Source organism: Macrobrachium nipponense, chromosome 9 (assembly GCF_015104395.2).
Source record: "Macrobrachium nipponense isolate FS-2020 chromosome 9, ASM1510439v2, whole genome shotgun sequence".
Taxonomy (NCBI): Eukaryota; Metazoa; Arthropoda; class Malacostraca; order Decapoda; family Palaemonidae; genus Macrobrachium; species Macrobrachium nipponense.
Window position 1 is genome coordinate 7,067,481 of NC_061110.1, and position 21,509 is coordinate 7,088,989.

The window sequence follows — 21,509 nt, forward strand, 5'->3', positions numbered from 1 at the left end:
GCAGAATTCTGCTATATATTGCCCCGTGTTGATAAGGACTCCCTGACGTGACGAAAGAACCCTTTCCGTTGATCAAAACTCATGAGGATATCCTCCCTAGATCAGATTAACTTTTTGTCTTATCCTGTTTGTAAGCTTCCTGTATGATGAGGTTAGCTGGACTAATAGATAGGTAGCTAACTAGCTAGCTAGATTAGAGATGGATAGATAGTTTGGGTCAGTTCAGATTAGTTCTTTATTAGTTTTTATTGTTTTTTCTGATTTAAGCTGTGTTGAAAATCTTTTTTGACCGAGGTGTATATCAGGAATCTTCTCTGATTTAAGCTGTGTTAGAATATTTTTTTGACTGAAGTGTATATCAGGAATCTTTTCTTATTTAAGCTGTGTTAGAAATATTTTTTTTTTTGACTGAGGTGTATCAGGAATCTTTTCTGATTTAAGCTGTGTTGAAAATCTTTTTTGACTGAGGTGTATATCAGGAATCTTTTCTGATTTAAGCTGTTAGAAATTTTTTTTTGACTGAGGTGTATCTCAGGAATATTTTCGGATTTAAGCTGTGTTAGAAATCTTTTTGTACTGAGGTGTGTATCACCAATCTTTTTTGAATGAAGTATATCTCAGGAATCTTTCTGACTGAGGTGTGTAACAGAATTCTTTGTTGACTGGGGTGTATCTTAGGAATCTTTCCTGGCTGAAGTGTGTATCAGCAATCTTCATTTTACAGAGGTGTATCTCAGAAATGGAGTGTTTTCCGACCGAGGTGTGTATCAGCAATTTTTTTTCTTCTTTTTTGACCGAGGTGTATCTCAAGAATCTTCTTAGACTGAAGTGTGCATCAGCAATCTTTTTATGACTGGGGTGTAGGTATGAAGTATATCTTCATGTTTACATACTTATCTTGTTTTAGGGAATTCCCCTAACGCAGCATCTCCTCACAATTGTGTATTCATCTCGTCCTGGGGAATATTTTGAAAAGATTAGCCTAAATTTCTTGTACAACCGTGTATTGCACTAATTACGACGAAGATATCGGACTGTTGTCTAAAAACGTCAAGCTAATCCTTTCATATATATTTTCCAACAAGTCTGTGGGAGTTCCCCAGAACAATACAAGTACACAAAATGAAGAGACGCTGCTTTAGGGAAATTCCCTAAAACCAGAAAAGAGCGTAAACATAGAGATATACTTCATTCTTCTACTTTATAAATCATTAACATCACATACGAACGCAAGGTCGCGTAAACTTGAGTCGAACAGCAATGGGCGTTTGCGCATGCTCGGAGAAGGGTCTTGTATCGCCTCTTACGGGTTATAACTGCTCTGACGAGTACTAGACACTCAGTCTATCTGTAGACGTCGAGCGACACGACTCCTACGGTAAAGCGATCCCCCTTCAAGTGTTATTTCGTCATGGACGTCCCGAGTTTTTGCGATGAAGGGACTCTGTCTCCTGACGAAGATCTGCCCGATCAAGAAATCATCAACGTCTTAGTGGTACGTGATCAAGCTCCCATGATTTCAGGCGGATTTAACGAAGAAAAAGTCTTTTTTTCCAGTGAATTTTTCTAGTCTCATTCAGATCAGAAGACCAGTATAATGTATTTATAATGAATTTACTTTAAAAAGTTTTCCATTTTCATTTATTCTGGATTTGGGTACTTTAAGTTTTTAGCTTTATTAATTTTTTTTATTAATGAATCGTACTATACCATCTTCAGATCTGACGTTTGTATTATCATGTAACAAGTACAGATTGTTATATTTTTTTATCAACTTGAATAACTTGGCTACAAATGTAGTAGTTTTCTTCTAAAATTATCGCGCGCACACACACCCATATACGTATATATATATATATATATATATATATATATATATATATATATATATATATATATATATATATATATATATATATATTATATATACACAATATACATCCAATAGAAGGTCTTTTGATAACTGAGAAGCACGATGTGGCGTTCACAAACACACACACACACACACACACACACAAACACATATATATTATATATATATATATATATATATATATAATATATATATATATATATATATATATATATATATATATATATATATATATATATATATATATAGATATATATATTATTACTACAGGTAAATCATTTGTTTATTTATTGTTTTGATACTTGAATTCAATCCTTAGTGTCTTTATTTTTATTTTTTGTTAATTTATTCCTTTTTATCTGAACAGACGCGACAACATTTTAAATAGATATGATTAATAATATACAGGATGCAGCATTGGGAAAGCCCACTTGGATGAGTGGCTAACCCTGCTCTCTCTCTCTCTCTCTCTCTCTCTCTCTCTCTCCGTTCTTTATTACCCTTACTCATCGATAGTGACAATGTAATTCTTATTCCTTTCAAAGGCTTTTTTTTTAAAGAAAATGTAGTATTGGTTTGCCGTAGTTTACTGAACTCTTGCATTGTGCCCTCAGGTGACATATTTTTAATTGCAACTTTTTATGACGATGCAGATCTCTTATTCATCTGCATCTTCTTTGTGACATCGTTCCCTTTTTGTGATATCGTTATACTTCTCTGTGACATCAGTCTCGACGTTGTAGTAACTGCCTTGTAACATTGTGTATGCTGCAGAGGAAATTCGTCCACTTGAATTGGAATACAAAGGCCAACTAACATGTACTGTAATCCCTCAATTATCCGAATCAACACTATCCTTAACTCGGGCCAGGGATCAAGGACCCAAAGACTTAAAGATAACTGCAGATTTGTCCGTGCTTGTCCGTGGAACTGCACTATTATTCCTCACTATGTGTGAATGAAGTACAATGAATTAAGTTTTTGTGAAATACATGTGACTGTAACATTGTGACGAGAAAGGTTGTATTTCAAGACACTGTACAGTATTTGAGCTTTTAATTTTCCAAATTGTCTTTTTCCAGGATTTTAACGTTGTTATATATGACATATTATCAGTTTTAGATTTTGCATCTAGACCTCATTTCAATACATTTAAAGAACTTTATCATACATTGTGGTATTGTACAATAATTGGAAACTTTATTAATAGACTTAATAACAGTTACAGTTATCGCAAGTCTGCGACAAAAGCATAAACAAATTTTGTTATTTTTGTCCTATTCAGAGTACACCATTCTCTAACCAATACTTTTCTCACAGGACCCTTCGGAACATTTGGATATCAGTCACCAATCCGAGAGGATTGATATTTCTGATATCCTTACTCCCGTTGCCGTGTCACCCCTGTACACAGCAAGTCAGACACCTGATGATGTTATTCTACTTGAGATTCACTTTGAACAGGCCACAATGGCTCCACCTGAAACGGAGGAACCGAACGAGGAAAGGCAGAGAGAACAACTGATGGAATATCTGCAGCAATGCGACTGGCTCATTCAACTCTACAAGAACTGTACCCCTTAGGATAAGGAACCAGAAATTGAATTCTTATTGGATGGCACCTCGTGCCTTTTTTTTCTAATCTTGTGCAATGATTTTACTTCTTGCAGACAGCTCAAGTCCCTTTCTATTATGACTTTCATCATGAAATTCCTCATCATTTAGAACCCTCCTCTCAAATTTTACATCAGCAGCAGCAACAACTCCAGAAATAAAACTAACAGTTTCAAACATTCTTTCGACAACAGAATTTCCAAGACATCCCCCTTTGTTGATGTGATTGGCAGCCTCGACAAAATCTTGATCAGTGACTAATACCTGCAGATAACGGGGCTATTCCCCGATATCTGGAAGTATTCATCTTGGAACTTGAAGTTATGAAACTGCTGCATCAATGGTTGACAGTCAAAGAGATGCAGGATTGAGAAGATCGCGAGGGGCGTAGAACTCTTCTTCACTCCGAGTTGAATCAGCTACTATATTTTGAAGGTAATGGTTTGATCTACCGTTAGTAAACACCGCTTCTTTTTGTATCTGTAGCGTTAAAGTAATACCAAGGCCATCCTAATGCCTATGATAGAATGTAAAGCACACTATTCATCTTAATTAGACTAATTCCTATAGACTTCTAGGATGGCATGTGCTTGTATTTCTTATCCCTCTAGATTCTTGTACCAAATAATTTCCACTTGTGTAGCAGAACAACTGGGTTAATATCTCGTTGCAAATACAACATACTGTTTTTAAACTTATGACTAATACTAGAGTGATATGCAGACTTTTAATAATTGATTAGATACTCTATTAGTACTTTCAGCCATTCTAGACTGGAACTGAATTTTCGCCCTTATGTAAAAGGGAGAGAAAACATTAACTAGAGCCATTTAAAGTAAAGAAAAAAAATTCAATCTAGAATAGCTGAAAGTGCTGATGGAGCATCTAAGACAGACTTTAGCTTGCAACTAGAGGAATAAGAAATACGCATATCTACATATATTAGGGTTCTTAAACTACAAATAAGAAATATTAGAGCGGTAAGATTAACAGGTGAACTTTAATTGGCACTAAGAAAATCGAAGGTAGTAAAACTGAAAAAAAGATTAATTCCCACTTATGGTCAAATAAACATTGCCAGACTTTTCTAGGTATATGAATAACATTAATTTCTATTCACTAAGTGTTTTGAAACAACAGTAAACAAATATGAGAACGATAGAATTGATAGATCTCTTTCACATGGAAAATCGAGGGTAAACTGACAAAAATAGCATGTAATAGGACGAGCCGTTACAGAGACATTCACTTAATAGTTTCTGCTATTGCTACTATAATGTCAATTCATTTTATTCATTTATACTCATTAAGGTTTTTAAAACTAAAGGGAAGAATTATATACGCGGTTGAATCAATAGAAGACCTTCGGCACTTGGGAAAATCCAAGATAAAACAGGGAAAAGGAATAGTAGGACGAGCAGTTACAAAGATTTAGCTCAAGGTTTCTACTATGGCTACTACTACTATTACTATAATGTAAACAAACTAGATTGACGTTGTAAGTGTCTGCAATGGTCAATGGTTGTCTGTAAACTGGAAGCGAGGAGTAGCTGGAGCACATAGGCCGGAAAAATTCGGGTATAAATGAAGGGAAAATAACGGAATAAGGAAATTCAATAGAGGCTTAGGCCTAAATCAAGCTATACGTGTCGTTATTTGGAAGTAGGCCTTAGTTAGTCTCAAGCCTCGGGTGAGTAGGTATAGGCTACCTACGTAGTAGCTAGGTATATTGTTACGTGTTATTTTACAAATGAACTCGCACTTATTTTACTTTATTTATATTTTTGTTATTTATCTTTTAATTATTTCCTATTTTGTTTGTAGTGTATCGTCCTTTCGAACGAGTTCTGGACTTTTTACGTATACCTAGGCCTATAAATGTTGTAATAGGCCCAGGCCTATAGTATGTAGGGTAAAACACCGCGTGGACTGGCAAACTCACCGACTATCACGGCTGGCCACCCTCTGAAAAAGTACTTTTAACGCATCCTGACACCGGAGATGGTCATCAGTCACGAGTTGTTGTTGGTGAGAGAAGGAGCTAAAGACCTCTACTCTCCTTTTGAAGTAAGTATTTTCTCCAAAGTTAGAAATTAAGGCCATATTTTAAGATTTAAACAGAGGGTAATGAAAAGGGTGGCCAACGCAGGCCCACAACACCATAATGTTTTCTAATTTTTACTTACATTAAAAAAGTTTAGAAGATTGACGCCATTTCGATGTTTGTGGAGTCGCTTGTGTCAACAAACTTCCTATTTCCTGTGCTAAATTCGCACACCACTTGTACCCATAGACGCTGGGTCACTTTCATCACAGCAATCGTAACCCCGACCTCTTACCAGCACTTATTCGTACTTATTCAAGGGGACTACGGCATTCTTTGCGGCGTTTTGCACTCTTCAATTGTTTATCAGTGTTGTCAATTGGTATGTGTTTACCCTCCAAACTGAGTATAAGACTTACACAAAACCGGGGAAATAAGTGAAATTAACGTATCTATTTGTAGTATAAATACATATTACAGCAATTTTATCATTACTGCATCACTATGACAACTAGAATTCATAGAAACAGTTTGTAAATGCATCGCCGTATGTGTGACGCTCCATTAGATTGGCAACGAAATATTTGTAATTTTTCGGGGTTAATTTGTTTGCAAAAAAAAAAAAGGGATAATAGACATGAATTAAATAAATATTTGAAGTAATGTTAAACTAAATAATGAGTAAAGTAAACGTTTTGGGTTGTGGCACTGCGTTGGCCACCCTTTTCATTACTCTCTGTTTAAATCTTAAAATATGGCCTTAATTTCTAACTTTGGAGAAATATATACTTACTTTGAAAGGAGAGTAGAGGTCTTGAGCTCCTGTTATCACCACCAACAACTCGTGACTGATGACCATCCCCGGTGTCAGGACATGTTAAAAGTACTTTTTCGGAGGGGGGCCTAGCCATGGTAGTCAGTGGGTTGGCCAGTCCATGTGGTTGTTTACCCTATTAATTAATTTGGGTGCAAATCACAAGGCCTAGGCTATTATGTAAATATGTAAAATTTGGGGGTTCTTTGAAAGAGGTTTGGCCAAATACAGTTACAAGATTCACTTGCGACACTGTCAGAAGTATTGAATAAGAAATATTTCTTCGTCTAGAACACTTGCCTAAGAAATTTCACCCAACTTTTGTTTAGGCTAGGAAAAGACTACAACTTCCACCAGAAATTAATTTTTACTTGGCCAAAATCCCATAGTTGGGGTAGGGCTGTCAGTGCACCTTACATGGTGCACTGCAGACATTGCTTTAGGATTTTTTAGTGTCCCTTTGGCCCCTAGCTACAACCTCTTTCATTCATTTTTCTGCATATCTGTTCGTATCCATTTTCTTCCATCTTACTGCCCACCCTCTCCTAGCAGTTGTTTCATAGTGCAAATTTGAGTTTTTCTCCTGTTACGCCTCTCAAACCTTTTAACTCTCAGTTTCCCTGTTGGCACTGAATAACCTCATATGTCCCAGCTCTTGGCCTTTTCATAAATTTTATACTCAAATTCAGATACATATCTTAAATACTGATATCATGGGGAAATCAAATTTAGGGTAGTAATAGATATAAGTTTGGTTAGCCTATTTTTCTGCCATTAGTAGTAGTATGCCTTTTTCATAAGTATGGTACTAGGTTTCCATTATTTCACTTCGGATGCATTTGCTGGGACAGGTGGGTCAAGATGAAACCCTTAACCCACCCTAGGGGTCAGGATATTACTTGGCTAAGGCCTGGAGCCCCCAATCTTAACTTGACCAAAGCTTAATTATCATAAAGGTAAAATAAAGAAAGTCATTCCTGACATAACTTTGCGTACTCCAGGTCCTCATATATATCTTTCTTGCACCTTTTTTGTATCCTTTTTTCATCTCAAAGATAACACAGAACAAATATATTTGAAAGTGGTTTTCCCAGCAACATTTTTGAAGCTCTACAGAACAGATATTTTTGTGGTTTAATATTTCCCAGAATGTGCATAGTATGTACCTAGTCGCAGTTCAGATAGATGAAGAACAAATTGAGGTTGTCTCAACCAGGCTCATGTGTGACATGTAAATCCTTGATTAATCAAAAGTGTGTTGATTATAACCTTCTGTTTAAGATTTCCTTTTTTTTCTTTTAGTGTAACCATGGCCAGCGTTGAGGATCTTGTCAGTCAGCTCATGCAGGCACGGAATGAAATAAATAATCTAAGGTAGGTGGTGTACGGATAGTTTGCCTTGCCATGATACTGTTTCCATTGTTGTTATACAAAATTAAATATGCTTTCCACTGGCTGTTTTTGAGAGCATTAGTTAATCAGCATTTGAGGAAATCAGAAGTGTGCTTCCTGTAAGACAGTGTTCCTCTAGGTTAACAAATCAGTGTTTTTTTCTTAGTAGTTATTTTTTTAGTTTCAGTAAGAAATGGCCTGTGTAGTCCTTCTCTATATTTATCTATATACAGTAATTACATATTAGATTTTTTAAATTACTGTACTTTAATTCTGGTTTACACGCAGATTTGTGAATTACCGTAATTAATTTCTTTTCAGGAAGAAAATGCGGGCTTTGCAAGCGCAACATCAAAAGGACATAGACGTTATCACAAAGATAGTGGATGATGGTTTTGAGAAAGGAGATGATGGAGCACAGCTAAATGATCAACAACTACCTCAGTCTGATAGTCCAGGAGAAATTACCTGTTTATCTAGACACTTCAGCAAATGGAGACCTATTGGTAAATATTAGAGGTTACAACTTGGTTAAATCACCAAGAGAGAAGTCCATTCATAGTTTAGTGCTTGTAACGAAAAGTATTACATTTGAACACAACTTTAATTTGTAGTCCCATTTGTTTGTGTCTGAATGGTTGTAAGTTGATTGTTCTTACGTAAGGTGCTGTCTGTACTGTTCATCAATATTTGTATTAATTTGGTTCTGCGCCACTTTTTCGGTTGCTCTCACTTTGTTATTGCATCAGTATCAAGACTTACATCAGTCTTGGGTTTGAGTACCCTTGTTGATGCTATATTTGAACCCAGACTTTTCTAGAAGGAATGAAAATATTATTGTAGTCAGTTTTCTGTTTTGGTGTATGTCGTTAAACATTCCACTTTTATACATTTAACTTACCTGTCGATATATACTTAGCTATTTGACTCCGTCGTCCGACAGAAATTCGAATTTCGCGCACACAGTTACCTGTAGGTCAGGTGATCTACTTACCTGCCGCTGGGTGGCAGGACTAGGAACCATCCCCATGTTCTATCATATTTTTTCTGTCGGCCATACTGGCAACATCGTTGTGGGTATCTCCGGCTGGATTTCGTATTTTGCATCGCAATTGATCTTCGTTTGGACTTCTCGGTGACGTATTTGCATTGATTGTACTGGCATACGCGATTGTGGACCGTTTTTGGAATTTGATTTGGATTGTTCAACATGATGTCTGATTCTGGAAATGTGGTGAGAATGTGTGTGCAATGCGGGTTGTAAGTTAGGATGCCGAAGGCATCAATTGATCCTCATACTATTTGCAGGAAATGCAGGATGTATGAATGTTCTTTTGGTAATACTTGTAATGAATGCAAGGATTTGAGTGAGGAAGAATGGAAATCTCTAACCTCATACGTAAGAAGTTAGAAAGAAACAGGGTGAGGAGGTCTTCTTCCAAACCTTTATCTAGTTCTAGCGGGGTTATTAGTAATAATATACCCTCTCTCTCCTTTTACTGCCCCATCTAATGTACCTGCTCCTTTATTATGAACAACACAGATTCGGCATCTGAGATAGCGAATCTTAAAGCCGCTCTTCGGAAATGGAAACCAAAATGGCGGCCTATGAAGGTAAGCAGTTTGTAATTATAGAGCTGTGGATAGTGATATAAGTGTCCCCAGTGCAGTGGAGGGGGCGTCTGATTGTCTTCACACGCTCCCAGGCCTAGACCTCTTTCAAGCTCCCAAGCCCAGAGGAGAAGAATGTCGAAAGCCGTAAGGAGGTTGTGGAGGATCCCAACAGTCAGACGTCCCTTCGGCATTTTCTGTATCGCCACAGAATGCCAGAGAACGTTACAGAAAAAGCGTTCTGCGTGAGTGTTTCTCCTCCTCGGAGAATTCCTCACCTAAAAGAGGGTGGAGATCGGCGGATCTTTCTCGCCCCCTTAAGAGACGTTTGGATGAACCCAGGATTACTTCTAGTCCTGAGCGTTTTCAAGAGGAGGACATCCAGTAATTAAACAACCGAGGGTAGACAATAATGAAGAGACTAAAAGAATCCTTCGCACTATGCAGGATTCCATCACTTCTCTTGTGGGAGTTCTGTATAAAGACCCTCCCAGAAGGAAGACGATTTCCTGCCTATTAAGAAGTCTAGGCTATCGAGGGTTCAGACTCGCCATAGTATTTTGTCTTCCTCTGATTTGGAATCGGATTCATCAGCCTTGCATAGGCCGAGCAGGATCCGTTCTCCTGTCAAACGCAAGCACGAGACGCCAGACAAGAGCGTCGAGTTGCGAGACGTGAAACGTCAGCCAGGCGCGAGCGTCAAGATAGGCGCGTCATGCCATCCAGAAGCAGGACGCCTCCCAGGAACGAGGATCCAGGCAAGAGCCAGGACGCTACGAGGCGCGAGACGTCAACAAAAAGTAGGACACCTCTCAGGAGAGAGTCGTCAGGCAAGCGTCAGGACGCTCCAAAGCGGTTGACGCCAGCCAGAAGCATGACGCCTCCCAGGAGCGAGGTGCGAGGCAAGAGCCAGGACGCTTCGAGGCGCGAGACGTCAACAAGAAGCAGGACGCCTCTCAGGAAAGAGTCGTCAGACAAGCGCGAGGACGCTCCTAAGCGGTTGACACCAGCAAGAAGCAGGACGCCTCCCACGGGAGCGGCTTCTCCTGATAGAGAATCGGTCAGGAAAGAGCGATCTCCTTCTAACCTGGAACTGGAAGAGATTTCTGAGGAAGAAGTTTCAACTAACGAGGGACTTTCCAATTATAAAGTTTTAGCCTCGTTACTTCTAGAGGAGTTTGCGGATTCTCTTAGTCCTGCAGCTCCTCCTTCGCCGAGATCTCTGTTTTCGAGCACAAAAACCCCGAAATCCTCGGCTTTCTTAAAGATGAAACCGGCGATCTCAATGAAGAAAGACCCTCCAGTCTTTAGATTCGTGGCTTTTATCTAAAAAGGAAACTTTGAGAACGGTTTATTGCTCTCCTCCCTCCAAACTGACGGGGAAAGAGGCATTTGGTATAAGACAGAAGAGGCGATGGGATTGATGCTCCCTTCGTCGGCAGATTCAGATTTCTCGAGTCTTGTAGAGTCTGTGAAGACAGTCTCTCATTCAGCAAAGGCGTCCTGGAGTATGTCGGAGTTAGATCAGCACCTTAAGGGAATTTTTCACGTCTTAGAGGTATTCAACTTCTTGGATTGGTCTCTTGGGTGCTGGCTAAGAAGACGAGTGAGCCAGATTTTCTAGATCCAGAAACTTTGCACAGTGTCCTATCTTGCATGGATAAGGCTGTGCAAGATGGTTCTGGTGAGTTGGCGGCTCTTTTTGGATCTGGGATGTTGAAGAAAAGATCTATTTACAGTTCCTTCCTAACGAAAGGAGTTTCTCCTTCTCAGAGGTCCGCTTTATTATTCGCACCTCGGTCAGAACATCTGTTTCCTTCATCTTTAGTGAAGGATGTTGCTAGATCCTTGTCGGAAAAGGCTACGCAGGACCTTCTTGTACAATCTACAAAGAAAAGTAGACCTGCAGTTAAGACTCAGAAGAAGGTGGCTCGACTCCAGTGGTGCCCTTTCGTGGAGCCCCTTCAACTCGATCAACTTCGGAGAGAAGACCCTTCGACAAGCGAGGGAGGTCTTCCTTCCGCTCTTTTAAAAAGAGCAAATAGCAGCCATGTCCTCCAAGCACAGGTAGGGGCCAGACTTCATTACTTTCTGGATGCCTGGTCCGTAAGAGAAGCATATCCCTGGACTCTGTCTGTCCTACAGAAGGGGTACATCATTCCCTTCGTAGACAGACCTCCTTTGGCAACATCTCCAAAGGATTTGTCGACGAGTTACAAGGACCCTGGACTGAACGAGACTCTCCTTCAGACGGTGGTGTCGATGAGGGACAAGAATGCTATAGAGCTAGTGCAAGATCCTTTCTCCCCGGAGGGGTTTTACAACCGCCTTTTCTTGGTTCCAAAGGCTTCGGGGGGAATGGGAGACCCCGTCCTAGATGTAAGCGTCCTGAACAGGTACGTGGAGAAAAAGAAGTTCTCCATGGAGACTTCAGCTTCAGTTCTGTCTTCCCTACGTCAGGGAGATTGGATGGTATCCCTGGGCACCTTCAGGATGCTTACTTTCATGTTCCGATTCACCCATCGTCAAGAAAATATCTAAGATTTGTTGTTCAAGGACAAATCTTCCAATTCAGGGCCTTGTGCTTCGGCCTATCGACGCCCCTCAGGTATTTACGTATCTGATGCGGAACGTGGCCAAATGGCTTCATTTAGAAGGGATACGCATCTCAATGTATCTCGACGATTGGCTAATCCGGGCCAAGTCAGAGAAACGGTGTTTGGAGGACCTACAGTCTACTTTGAACCTAGCAAAGACGTTAGGATTACTCGTGAACCTCGAGAAATCGCAGATGATCCCCAGTCAGAACTTAGTCTATTTGGGGATTCGGATGGATTCTCGGGGTTTTCGGGCTTTTCCGTCCCAGAAAGGATTGCTCGGGATTACAAAAATCTCGAGCTTCCTAGAGAAAGAACGGAGTTCGGTGAGGGAGTGGTTAAGTCTTCTGGGAACCCTTTCCTCACTAGAACAGTTCATTTCGCTAGGAAGACTCCACCTTCGCCCTCTTCAATTCTTCTTAAGAAGAATTTGGAGTTGGAAGAACGGACAGCTTTCGGACACTTTCAGTATTCCTCTGGAAGTAAAGAATCATCTGAAGTGGTGGATTTTTCCCTTAGAAAAGAACGAGGGCTTGTCTCTAGAAGTTCGGAACCCAAACCTAATCTTGTTCTCAGACGCTTCAGAGAAGGGATGGGACACTCTAGGGACAAAAGAAATATCAGGCCAATGGAGGAAGGATCAGCTAGACTGGCATATAAACTCCAAAGAACTTTATGCCGTTCTTCTAGCTCTAAAAGCCTTCGAGACACAGGTGTTAGGTCAAGTGGTACAGGTCAACTCGGACACACCACAGCGTTGGCCTATATCAAGAAACAAGGGGGAACTCACTCTCTTTCTCTGTTCCATATAACAAAAGAGCTGTTGTATTGGGCAAAAGAAAGAAAGTGACTCTTCTCACAAGATTCGTGAAAGGAGAGAAGAACATCAGAGCAGACAGGCTAAGCAGGTTAAACCAAGTTCTCCCCACAGAATGGACCCTTCACATTCAGGTGTGTCAAGCTCTGTGGTCCCTGTGGGGCAGTCCACATATAGACCTATTCGCCACCTACCTATCCAGAAGGATAGAGAACTTTTGCTCCTTAGTGGAAGACCCGAGAGCGGATGCGGTGGACGCCATGCTACTGGACTGGTCAGGCCTAGATGCGTACGCATTTCCCCCCTTCAAAATGTTAGGAGTGGTGTTAAGAAAGTTTGCGGCATCAAGAGGGACGAGACTAACACTCATCGCTCCCTTTTGGCCGTCTCAAGATTGGTTCACAGAGGTACAGGAATGGACAGTCGACTTCCCAAGATCTCTTCCACACAGGAGAGATCTTCTCAAACAACCCCATTTCGAGAGGTACCATCAAAACCTCCCCGCTCTCGCTCTGACTGCCTTTCGACTATCGAAAGACTTGTCAGAGCGAGAGGCTTTTCAAGCAAAGCTTCAAAAGCAATTGCTAGGGCCCGGAGATCTTCAACTATTCGGGTCTACACCAATCAAAATGGGATGTATTTAGAAGATGGTGTAAGAAGAATAAACTGTCCTCTTCCGATACCTCTGTGACCAACATAGCTGATTTCTTGATTTTCCTTAGGGAAGAATCAAAATTATCAGTTTCTACCATTAAAGGTTATCGAAGTATGCTTTCGGCCGTATTTCGAAACAGAGGTTTTTGAGAATTGCAGAAGATAAAGACCTCCACGATCTTATTAGATCTTTTGAAACCTCAAAAACCTTTTCTCCTCGCACTCCCAACTGGAACCTAGATGTAGTTTTGAGATTTCTATTCATCTAGTAGATTTGAACCTCCTCTCAACGCGTCGTTTAGAGATCTAACGAGAAAATGTATTTTTCTTGTTGTCGTTAGCGACTGCGAAGAGAATTAGTGAAATACACGCTCTAGATTCTCGAGTAGGATTTAAGAGCGATGCGGCAATTTGTTCTTTCCAGACTCTGTTTCTGGCTAAGAACGAGAACCCCTCTAAACCCTGGCCAAAGAGTTTTGAAGTTAAAGGACTTTCAAATCTAGTAGGAGAGGAATTAGAAAGATCTTTATGTCCGGTTAGAGCTTTGAAGTTCTATTTAAAGAAGAAGACTGAACTAAACGGATGTAAACAAAGCCTGTGGTGCGCAGTTAGGGATCCTAGTAGACCCATGTCAAAAAATGCATTAGCATTCTTTGTGAGGAGCATTATTACGGATGCTCATAATGGACTGCACTGAAGACTCTTTCAGGACTCTCCGAGTGAAGGCTCATGAGGTTAGAGCGGTAGCCACTTCATTAGCATTTCAGGAAGAACATGTCTTTAAAAAAGACATTGTGGATGCGACTTACTGGAGGTGTAATTCAGTGTTCGCATCGCACTATCTCAAGGACGTTAAAGTAACATATGAAAAGTGTTTCTCTCTGGGTCCTTTTGTATCAGCCGATACAGTGCTGGGGCTGGGAGCACATAACGATCCTTAGAAAAAATTTGTATTTGTTCAAAATTTTGATAGTACATAGATCTACCTTGTGAGACGAGTTGTTGGTTTTTTTTTTCTGCTGATTAGTATGCTTGCTGGCGTACGGACGTCCGAGCTTGGATCAGTGGGGGAATCAAGAGACGTCTTACTGAATAGATTGTACAAACATTTTTTTTTTAATTTTATTTTTTTTAAATTTTATTTTAATTTTTTGTACTTTACTGTACGAATGTTTGTGTTTCGAGTTTGTGGTCGTTTGCAAGAGGTTAGGGGAACTTCTTGCAATCTTAGAACTAACATGGATAGGTTGAGGTGATCGGGATCGATGTTGTGCTCCTTGTATAAGGTCTTGTCAAGTAAGTGGATAAGCACCCATTGACGTAGTCCTTCCAGGATCTACCAAGTAAGCGGGTAAGACCCCTTTGGCAGAACCACAAGAACTCTTAGCCATAGATCAATATCTCGCTGAGGCTCTTGAGACTGTCTAGACTCCTGGATTGTATTCATGAAGTCTTCAGTCTAAACAGGTAGGAACCAAGGTTTTATTTATTTATTACCTACAACGATAGTTGTGATTCCTGTTTGATTCTATATTTAGCTGTCTCTTTCCCACCTCCAATGGTGTGAATCAGCTAAGTATATATCTGACAGGTAAGTTAAATGTATAAAAATGATATTGTTATGATACAATAAAGTTTTATACATACTTACCTGGCAGTATATACAAAATTATACCCCACCCTACCTCCCCTCAGGAGACAGGCGGTATAGAAAAAATATGATAGAACATGGGGATGGTTCCTAGTCCTGCCACCCAGCGGCAGGTAAGTAGATCACCTGACCTACAGGTAGCGTTCTTGTGCGCGAAATTCGAATTTCTGTCGGACGACGGAGTCAAATAGCTCAAGTATATATATGCAGGTAAGTATGTATAAAACTTTATTGTATCATAACATATCATATTACCACTTTTTCAACTTTTTTTTTCTGTAAATTGAGTAGTACTGTATTTATACTTACCTGTCTACATCCATTCTAAACTAAACATTTGTGTATGTGTAATTTTTGTCCGTGTTCAGTGTACGAAAACGAAGTGAGCTATACCATGCTTAACATGTAAATGCTGGTTTTTTTGTGTCAAAATCTTTTTGTTGTTTCCCTAAAGATATTCTCATGACTTCCACCAGATTTTTAAGGACTTACAAATATTAACCATTAACACTGGTATCATTCGGATCTCAAAGTTACATGACTAGTTTTTTAATGTTTTCTTTGTACAGAGTTTAATTAGTTTTATTTTCCACAGGTCACATTCAGAGTTGGTTTCACACAAAGAATGGAACTCCACGCCAGGGAAGTGTGAATCCACTTAGTCGTGGAGTTCTTTGTATAGACAAAAGTATTTTTAATAATCCACATCATTCACTGGATGGGTTAGAGGAATATTCATATGTCTGGTGAGTATTATGGTTGTTACTTTGATTTCCCAGTACATATATGTAAATATACTTGCATATTTTAGATTACTTTTGAAAAGGCATTTGCCATATATACAGTCATTGAAATTTAGTAATGTGTAAGTACTGTACTGTTAGTGTTTGTAAGCAAAATTTTTCTTTAAATCAGGAGCGAATGCACATGCATACTCACATGTAGTGCACACAGTAATTTTGATTTTTTATTATTGCCTGTTTATATTTTTTTTACAGTACCGTCAGAATCTTTTACCATATATTATTTTAACTTAGCTGGTTATTGTAACCAAGAGTAAACACATTGATGCATTTATACATACAGTAATTACTTTGAATTTGTGTCTGCAATATTGTCTGATACCTTGTATCAAAAACAAATAATAATACTTTTTAGTGAGGTTCAAGTCACCTAGAGTATGGTAACTATAAAAGGAATTGTTGAGTGTGGTTATCCATGCTATTGCAAGTTTGTTACAGAATCTCCCTCAAAAGATTAGTAGAATTTGAACTACTGAAGAATGTTTAGTTTTATTGATAAACCCTATTCATTTGGAACAAGCTCATAGGGGCCACTGACTTGAAATTCAAGCTTCCAAAGAATATGGCGTTTGTTTGAAAGAAGTAACAGAAGGTAAAGAGAAATACCGAAAGATAATTTTACCCTCGCCGGTGTCTGATTATTTATGATAATCCCAGCAGATTCCCAAATAAATGGTTTTGTTACACTACAGGCATTTGAGCCTCAGCCAAAGTCCAATTAGGATAATGATGGAATAACTATATGAAATGGGTAGCCTTATCTAATACTTAACGAAATGTCCTTAATCTTGGCTAATGTCTCATAAGTGCTTTAATAGTATATGAATAAGGGCCTTGTTTTGATTTGAAAATAATTGATTTAGGAAATGAGCCATTGGCTGAATTAATCAATCAATCGAGGAAGCTGAAGCTGTTCGTTGCATTTTTGCTAAAGAATACTTCTGACATTGTAGGAAAAATGTTTGTGTTTATTGCAGTTTGGTGTCTTGCTTACATTAGTATAGTCGGCATTACCAAAGGATTTCTTATCTCAAGTGCATCTTTCAATTTCAGGGTCATATTCATTTTCGACCAGAATGGGGAAGGTCCCAAAGGCGGCCATAGCAAGAGCAAAGTTGCCCCTCCGAGGTTGAATGGCGAAAGAATAGGAGTCTTTGCCACTCGGTCTCCTCATAGACCTAACCCCCTGGGGTTGACTCTTGCTAAGCTGGAAAAAGTAGACGGTACAGCATAGTTATTTGAGGTTTTCTTTAAAATTAAAGGGTGTTGTGTTGGGGATTTTTTTGGTTTTTGGTGTAGTTCTCTGCTGTATGCAATGTATTTGTTGGCATATGATAGGCAGTTTTTTTTTTTTTTTTTTTTTTTTTTTTTTTTTTTTTTTTTTTTTTTTTTTTTTTAAGGAAAGGCTAATGAAATTCATGTGCTATTTTAGTAATATATATTGTGTGGAGAGAGAGAGAGAATTTAATAGGCTTTTTTTTTTAAATAAAGAAAGGCTAATCAAATTCATTGTGCAGTTTGAGTAATGTATATTGTTTATATTATATATATATATATATTATATATATATATATATATATATATATATATATATATATATATATATATAGAGAGAGAGAGAGAGAGAGAGAGAGAGAGAGAGAGAGAGAGAGAGAGAGAGAGAGAGAGAGAGAGAGAGAGAGAGAGAGAGAGAAGTTTTCTGACCAGTCAGATTGACATTCATACTACTGTTTAAGTGCCTTGATATGTTTTGATGCTGTGGTAATGAATTTTTTATGCCTTACCACTTAAAAGATAGTATTGCTCTAGTATGTATTGCAGTATTCACTACATTAGGAAAAACCTACTACTATGATTCAGAAAAATACACACTAGTATCTTGTGAAGGGCGACTTAATAATGTCTAAAAGTACCAGTTTTAATGTTACTTCTTCTTGACTGCAATATTTAAATACTATAGGAAAGTAAAATGGTCTATACTGTATTGTTGTTTTTAATAAGGTATGGGATGTGTCTTTGCTGCAGATACAACAATTAATTTTTGTTAGAACATATATGTTGTGTCAACCAGAATGTAAATGTGCTTTTTCAAAATAGTAAAATTGGTTATAAAAAAATCTGAGAAAACAGAATCTTTTAGAATCATTATGATTAGAATAACTATATTATTGATGATCGATAAAGAGTGACACTAGTTCAAGTGGAATATATGATTTACTATAAAAAAAATGTTTTTGGTAAAAAGTAAATCCTTTTAGTTGCATCAGCTTATACAGTGCAGTTTTCTCTTTCCAGGAAACTGTGTGTACCTTTCTGGTTTAGATATTTTGGATGGGACACCAGTGATTGACATCAAACCATATATCCCAGAATATGATTCACCTCCAGTAATATCTCCCTATAAATGCAATGTCATGTCAAAGGAGGCAATGGATTCTCCCATTCATGGGATGAGATCGCTAAGTCTCAGTGAGGACTCTAATAATGCGAGGGAAATTTTCTGCCGAAGACATTCCCTTGATGACCAATTATCGGGTGCGTTAGCATTTGACACTTCATGGGACAAGATGTCATTTCCTTCAGCATCCACAAGAAGCTGTGAGGACCTCTCAGAAGATTCTCATTTAGAAAACAGAAATTATAATGAATTTGGGGGTCATTCAATGGCTGAAGATATGTGTATGTTTGAGAAACATCCTTATTTAGCATATGATAGCAAGCAGTATTCACCTATTGTCAAAGTAGCCGAATGGGTAAAAGCACCACGTATACCGTCATTAGTGGTCGAGTTTAATCCTGTAGCAGAGGCTCAGATTAAACAGTTTTCTGCTGGACACGTAGATGATTCCTACAGGTAATTTTTATTGTTATTGTTGACTATACTAGTTTTAACAAGTATGGAAGTATACCCATTTTTGCTATTTTGTGAGAGGTTTAGAAAGCAGTAACTCAAGTTTTTTGTTATTATTTTGATAGATTACAGAAGAATTCATCTGACTAATAGGTGTTACAATTTGACATAATACTAATTAGCCCTCTGTATTCCAGACTCGAGTACCTTAGAAGTCACGATGAGTTGCAATCAGCCATATATAACATCCTTCAAGAAGACCCACGCTCCTCTTACCGGAGAACAAAATGTGCTTCCAGTTTGTATTATTTCACTGTTGATACTGCACATGTCACAGTTTGGTTTGACGGACAAACTGCTGAGGTGCTAAGGGTCAAACCGTTACATGGTCGTAAAAATCTTGTGCCAAAACAAAAGTAATATTGTTTAAAAAATAGGCAAGATTTTCATTGTTATTTGAATTGGTGGTGTGAGATACTATATCATATACGAGTCGTTACGATTTTTATAGTTTTAATGGTGTATTGTTTTTAATTATATAAATTTCTGTGTTATTTTTGAAGTTTGTGAAATTTTGTAAAGTAAATTATTTTTTTATAATAGATTTTCATTCTTTTCCTTTAGATTTCTGTACAATTAGTTTTCATCTGCTGTACTTCAGAATGCTTTCGTTGTTTTGTGTTTTGTTTATGGTATATGAATCTACATGTCTTTGATGTCAGTGCATACTTTATATTTTTAGTGTTGTAGTTTATGGTATTCATAATCTTTCCGTAATTCATTGTAACCGTGTGGTGTTATGTATTATGAATATAATGACCTTATTCTGGAATTGCTCAAAAGTAGTATGTGGTTTTTGGCATCCCCCATAAGATTCTGAAAGTGTGCATAGTGAGTGATTTGTACATCCATTCGTCCCCTCTTGTTATACGTCATTGAGAGAGCAATATGAAAGCCAAAGCAGCTAATACCTTATACACTGTAGCGGTATAAGGCTTGGTTGTTTTATTCACTGGCTGATGTGACTGAATGAAATCATTGCAGATCATTTTTCTTATAAAGGTAATATAGTAGCTCCTGTTGTTCAGTTTCTGAAAGGCCAGAGAATGAATAAAGAAATGTTTCTTATGTTAAAATTGTTGACAATCAAGAATGGAAACTTTTGCTGTTGTTCCTTTGAAACATTTCTTTATTTGATTTCAGAAGTAAATGATATTGTCAGTGGAATTTAAATGAGCGTCGTGTTCTCAATGGAAAATAAAAACCCTCTGTTTTGATTGATCTTCTGTATTTTTGTCTTACACATCCTTTGACTTTTGGGAGACAGTTCATTACCACTTGATAAAAAAGTTTAGGCATGTCCTCTGACTTTTAGGCTATGTAGGATAACAATCCAGAAGTGTGGAAACAATGTTTTTTATTTTCCATAAGTTATAGTTATGAATTCCCCCCTAAGTATAACTTTTGATGTTTCATGTTTGTCCTTTGGTCACAATTAACTGAGAGAAAAGTTAACCTTTATATCATGCTGTATGACGACATCTGTTCTCAGTTCACAGTGTTGAAAATTGCTAGAATGTTTGTTCAGGGTTAATGTATTTTACAGACTCCTTTAATTAAAGTTTGGACAATTTAGAAAAAACCTTTGGATTATTAATTTTAGGCTGACGGAAAGGATGAAAATAAAATATTCAGCTACACTGTCCTTTAATTCTCATTTAAGACATGAAGACTTGTGTTAATGGAGTTAGTTGGTGTGTGATAATTTCTGGTCCTGTGCTGATGTGATTTGCCCACGAGTTGACGGTAGAGGAAGATACCATAACTAGACTATAACATTGATTGTTCCCCAGTTGTTTTCCTTCTGCAGTAGTTGGTGTTTTTGTACATATATTTTAGCATAATTTTACAATTTATTCAGTAAATCCTCGGTTAAGAACCCAACGAATATGCAAATTTCAGTTGATCATTCATTCCCTGGACTTAATAATTCCGCAAACACCATAAACAAAGGCAAGAATCCTTGGATACAGTATCTCACCTTTTTAAGCTTTCACCCATTATTTACTAATGGGTTTGGATGCCATTTCTGTATGAAAGACTATGTTGATGGAATACAAATACTGTGTATTACTGTACTGTATTTGCAATTTATTATGATCTCCATATGTATAGCAAGTAAAATATATGTAGTATATGTAGAGGTTGGGTGGCTGTGAAAATATAAATGCCTTTGCATCAGTTTTAATGTGTCTTTGCTAGCAGAAGGTAACATCAAACACTCTTCCTTAGTTTTCTGTGGAGCTGTACTACATTTTGAAGCTTGATGTCTGCATGTGTGCTTTAGTAATCAGTATGTTTATATATATATATAAAAGTGGACTTATTTTACCTGTTCTTCAGTATTTGAGAGGCTTTGTAAAACTTTAGTTGCCCCTCACTCAGTGCACTGTGGGCATTACTTCAGGATCTTTGTAACATTTATTTGGCTCTTACTTCTCACCTTGTCTTAACAAGCGTTTCATAGTGCAACCGCGAGGTTTTCCTCCTGTTATGCCTTTCAAACCTTTTTACTTTCAGTCAGTTTCCTTTTCAATGCTGAATGACCTCATAAGTCATAGCACTTGGCCTTTGCCCTAAATTTGATTTTCCATTTCATTCCAGCAAAATGTTGTGAGTACTTTTAATTTACATTCTTACTTCAATATTTTTTATCATATCAGGTTTACAATGCAGTGTGCTGCTTGCATGTTGCAATTGCATCATAGTCCAAGAACGTTTGTTAGAG

At 38.0% G+C, this 21,509-nt stretch overlaps 1 protein-coding gene across 3 annotated transcripts; it reads left to right on the plus strand.

The window, feature by feature from the left end:
* The first annotated feature begins 1,335 nt into the window (after nucleotides 1–1,335).
* LOC135218295 (tRNA (adenine(37)-N6)-methyltransferase-like) lies at nucleotides 1,336–21,098 on the plus strand. 3 transcript variants are annotated; one of them, XM_064254512.1, is made up of 8 exons: nucleotides 1,336–1,495; nucleotides 3,194–3,922; nucleotides 7,648–7,719; nucleotides 8,059–8,243; nucleotides 15,663–15,813; nucleotides 16,924–17,093; nucleotides 18,166–18,724; nucleotides 18,919–21,098. In XM_064254512.1, the coding sequence occupies exons 3-8, from the start codon at nucleotides 7,655–7,657 to the stop codon at nucleotides 19,139–19,141; spliced, it is 1,353 nt and encodes a 450-aa protein (XP_064110582.1). In that variant the 5' UTR covers nucleotides 1,336–1,495; nucleotides 3,194–3,922; nucleotides 7,648–7,654; the 3' UTR covers nucleotides 19,142–21,098. The 3 variants fall into 3 exon arrangements, with proteins under 3 accessions (XP_064110582.1, XP_064110581.1, XP_064110583.1); XM_064254511.1 differs by lacking the exons at nucleotides 1,336–1,495; nucleotides 3,194–3,922 and adding an exon at nucleotides 4,965–5,177; XM_064254513.1 differs by lacking the exons at nucleotides 1,336–1,495; nucleotides 3,194–3,922 and adding an exon at nucleotides 4,980–5,065.
* Nucleotides 21,099–21,509: the final 411 nt, after the last annotated feature.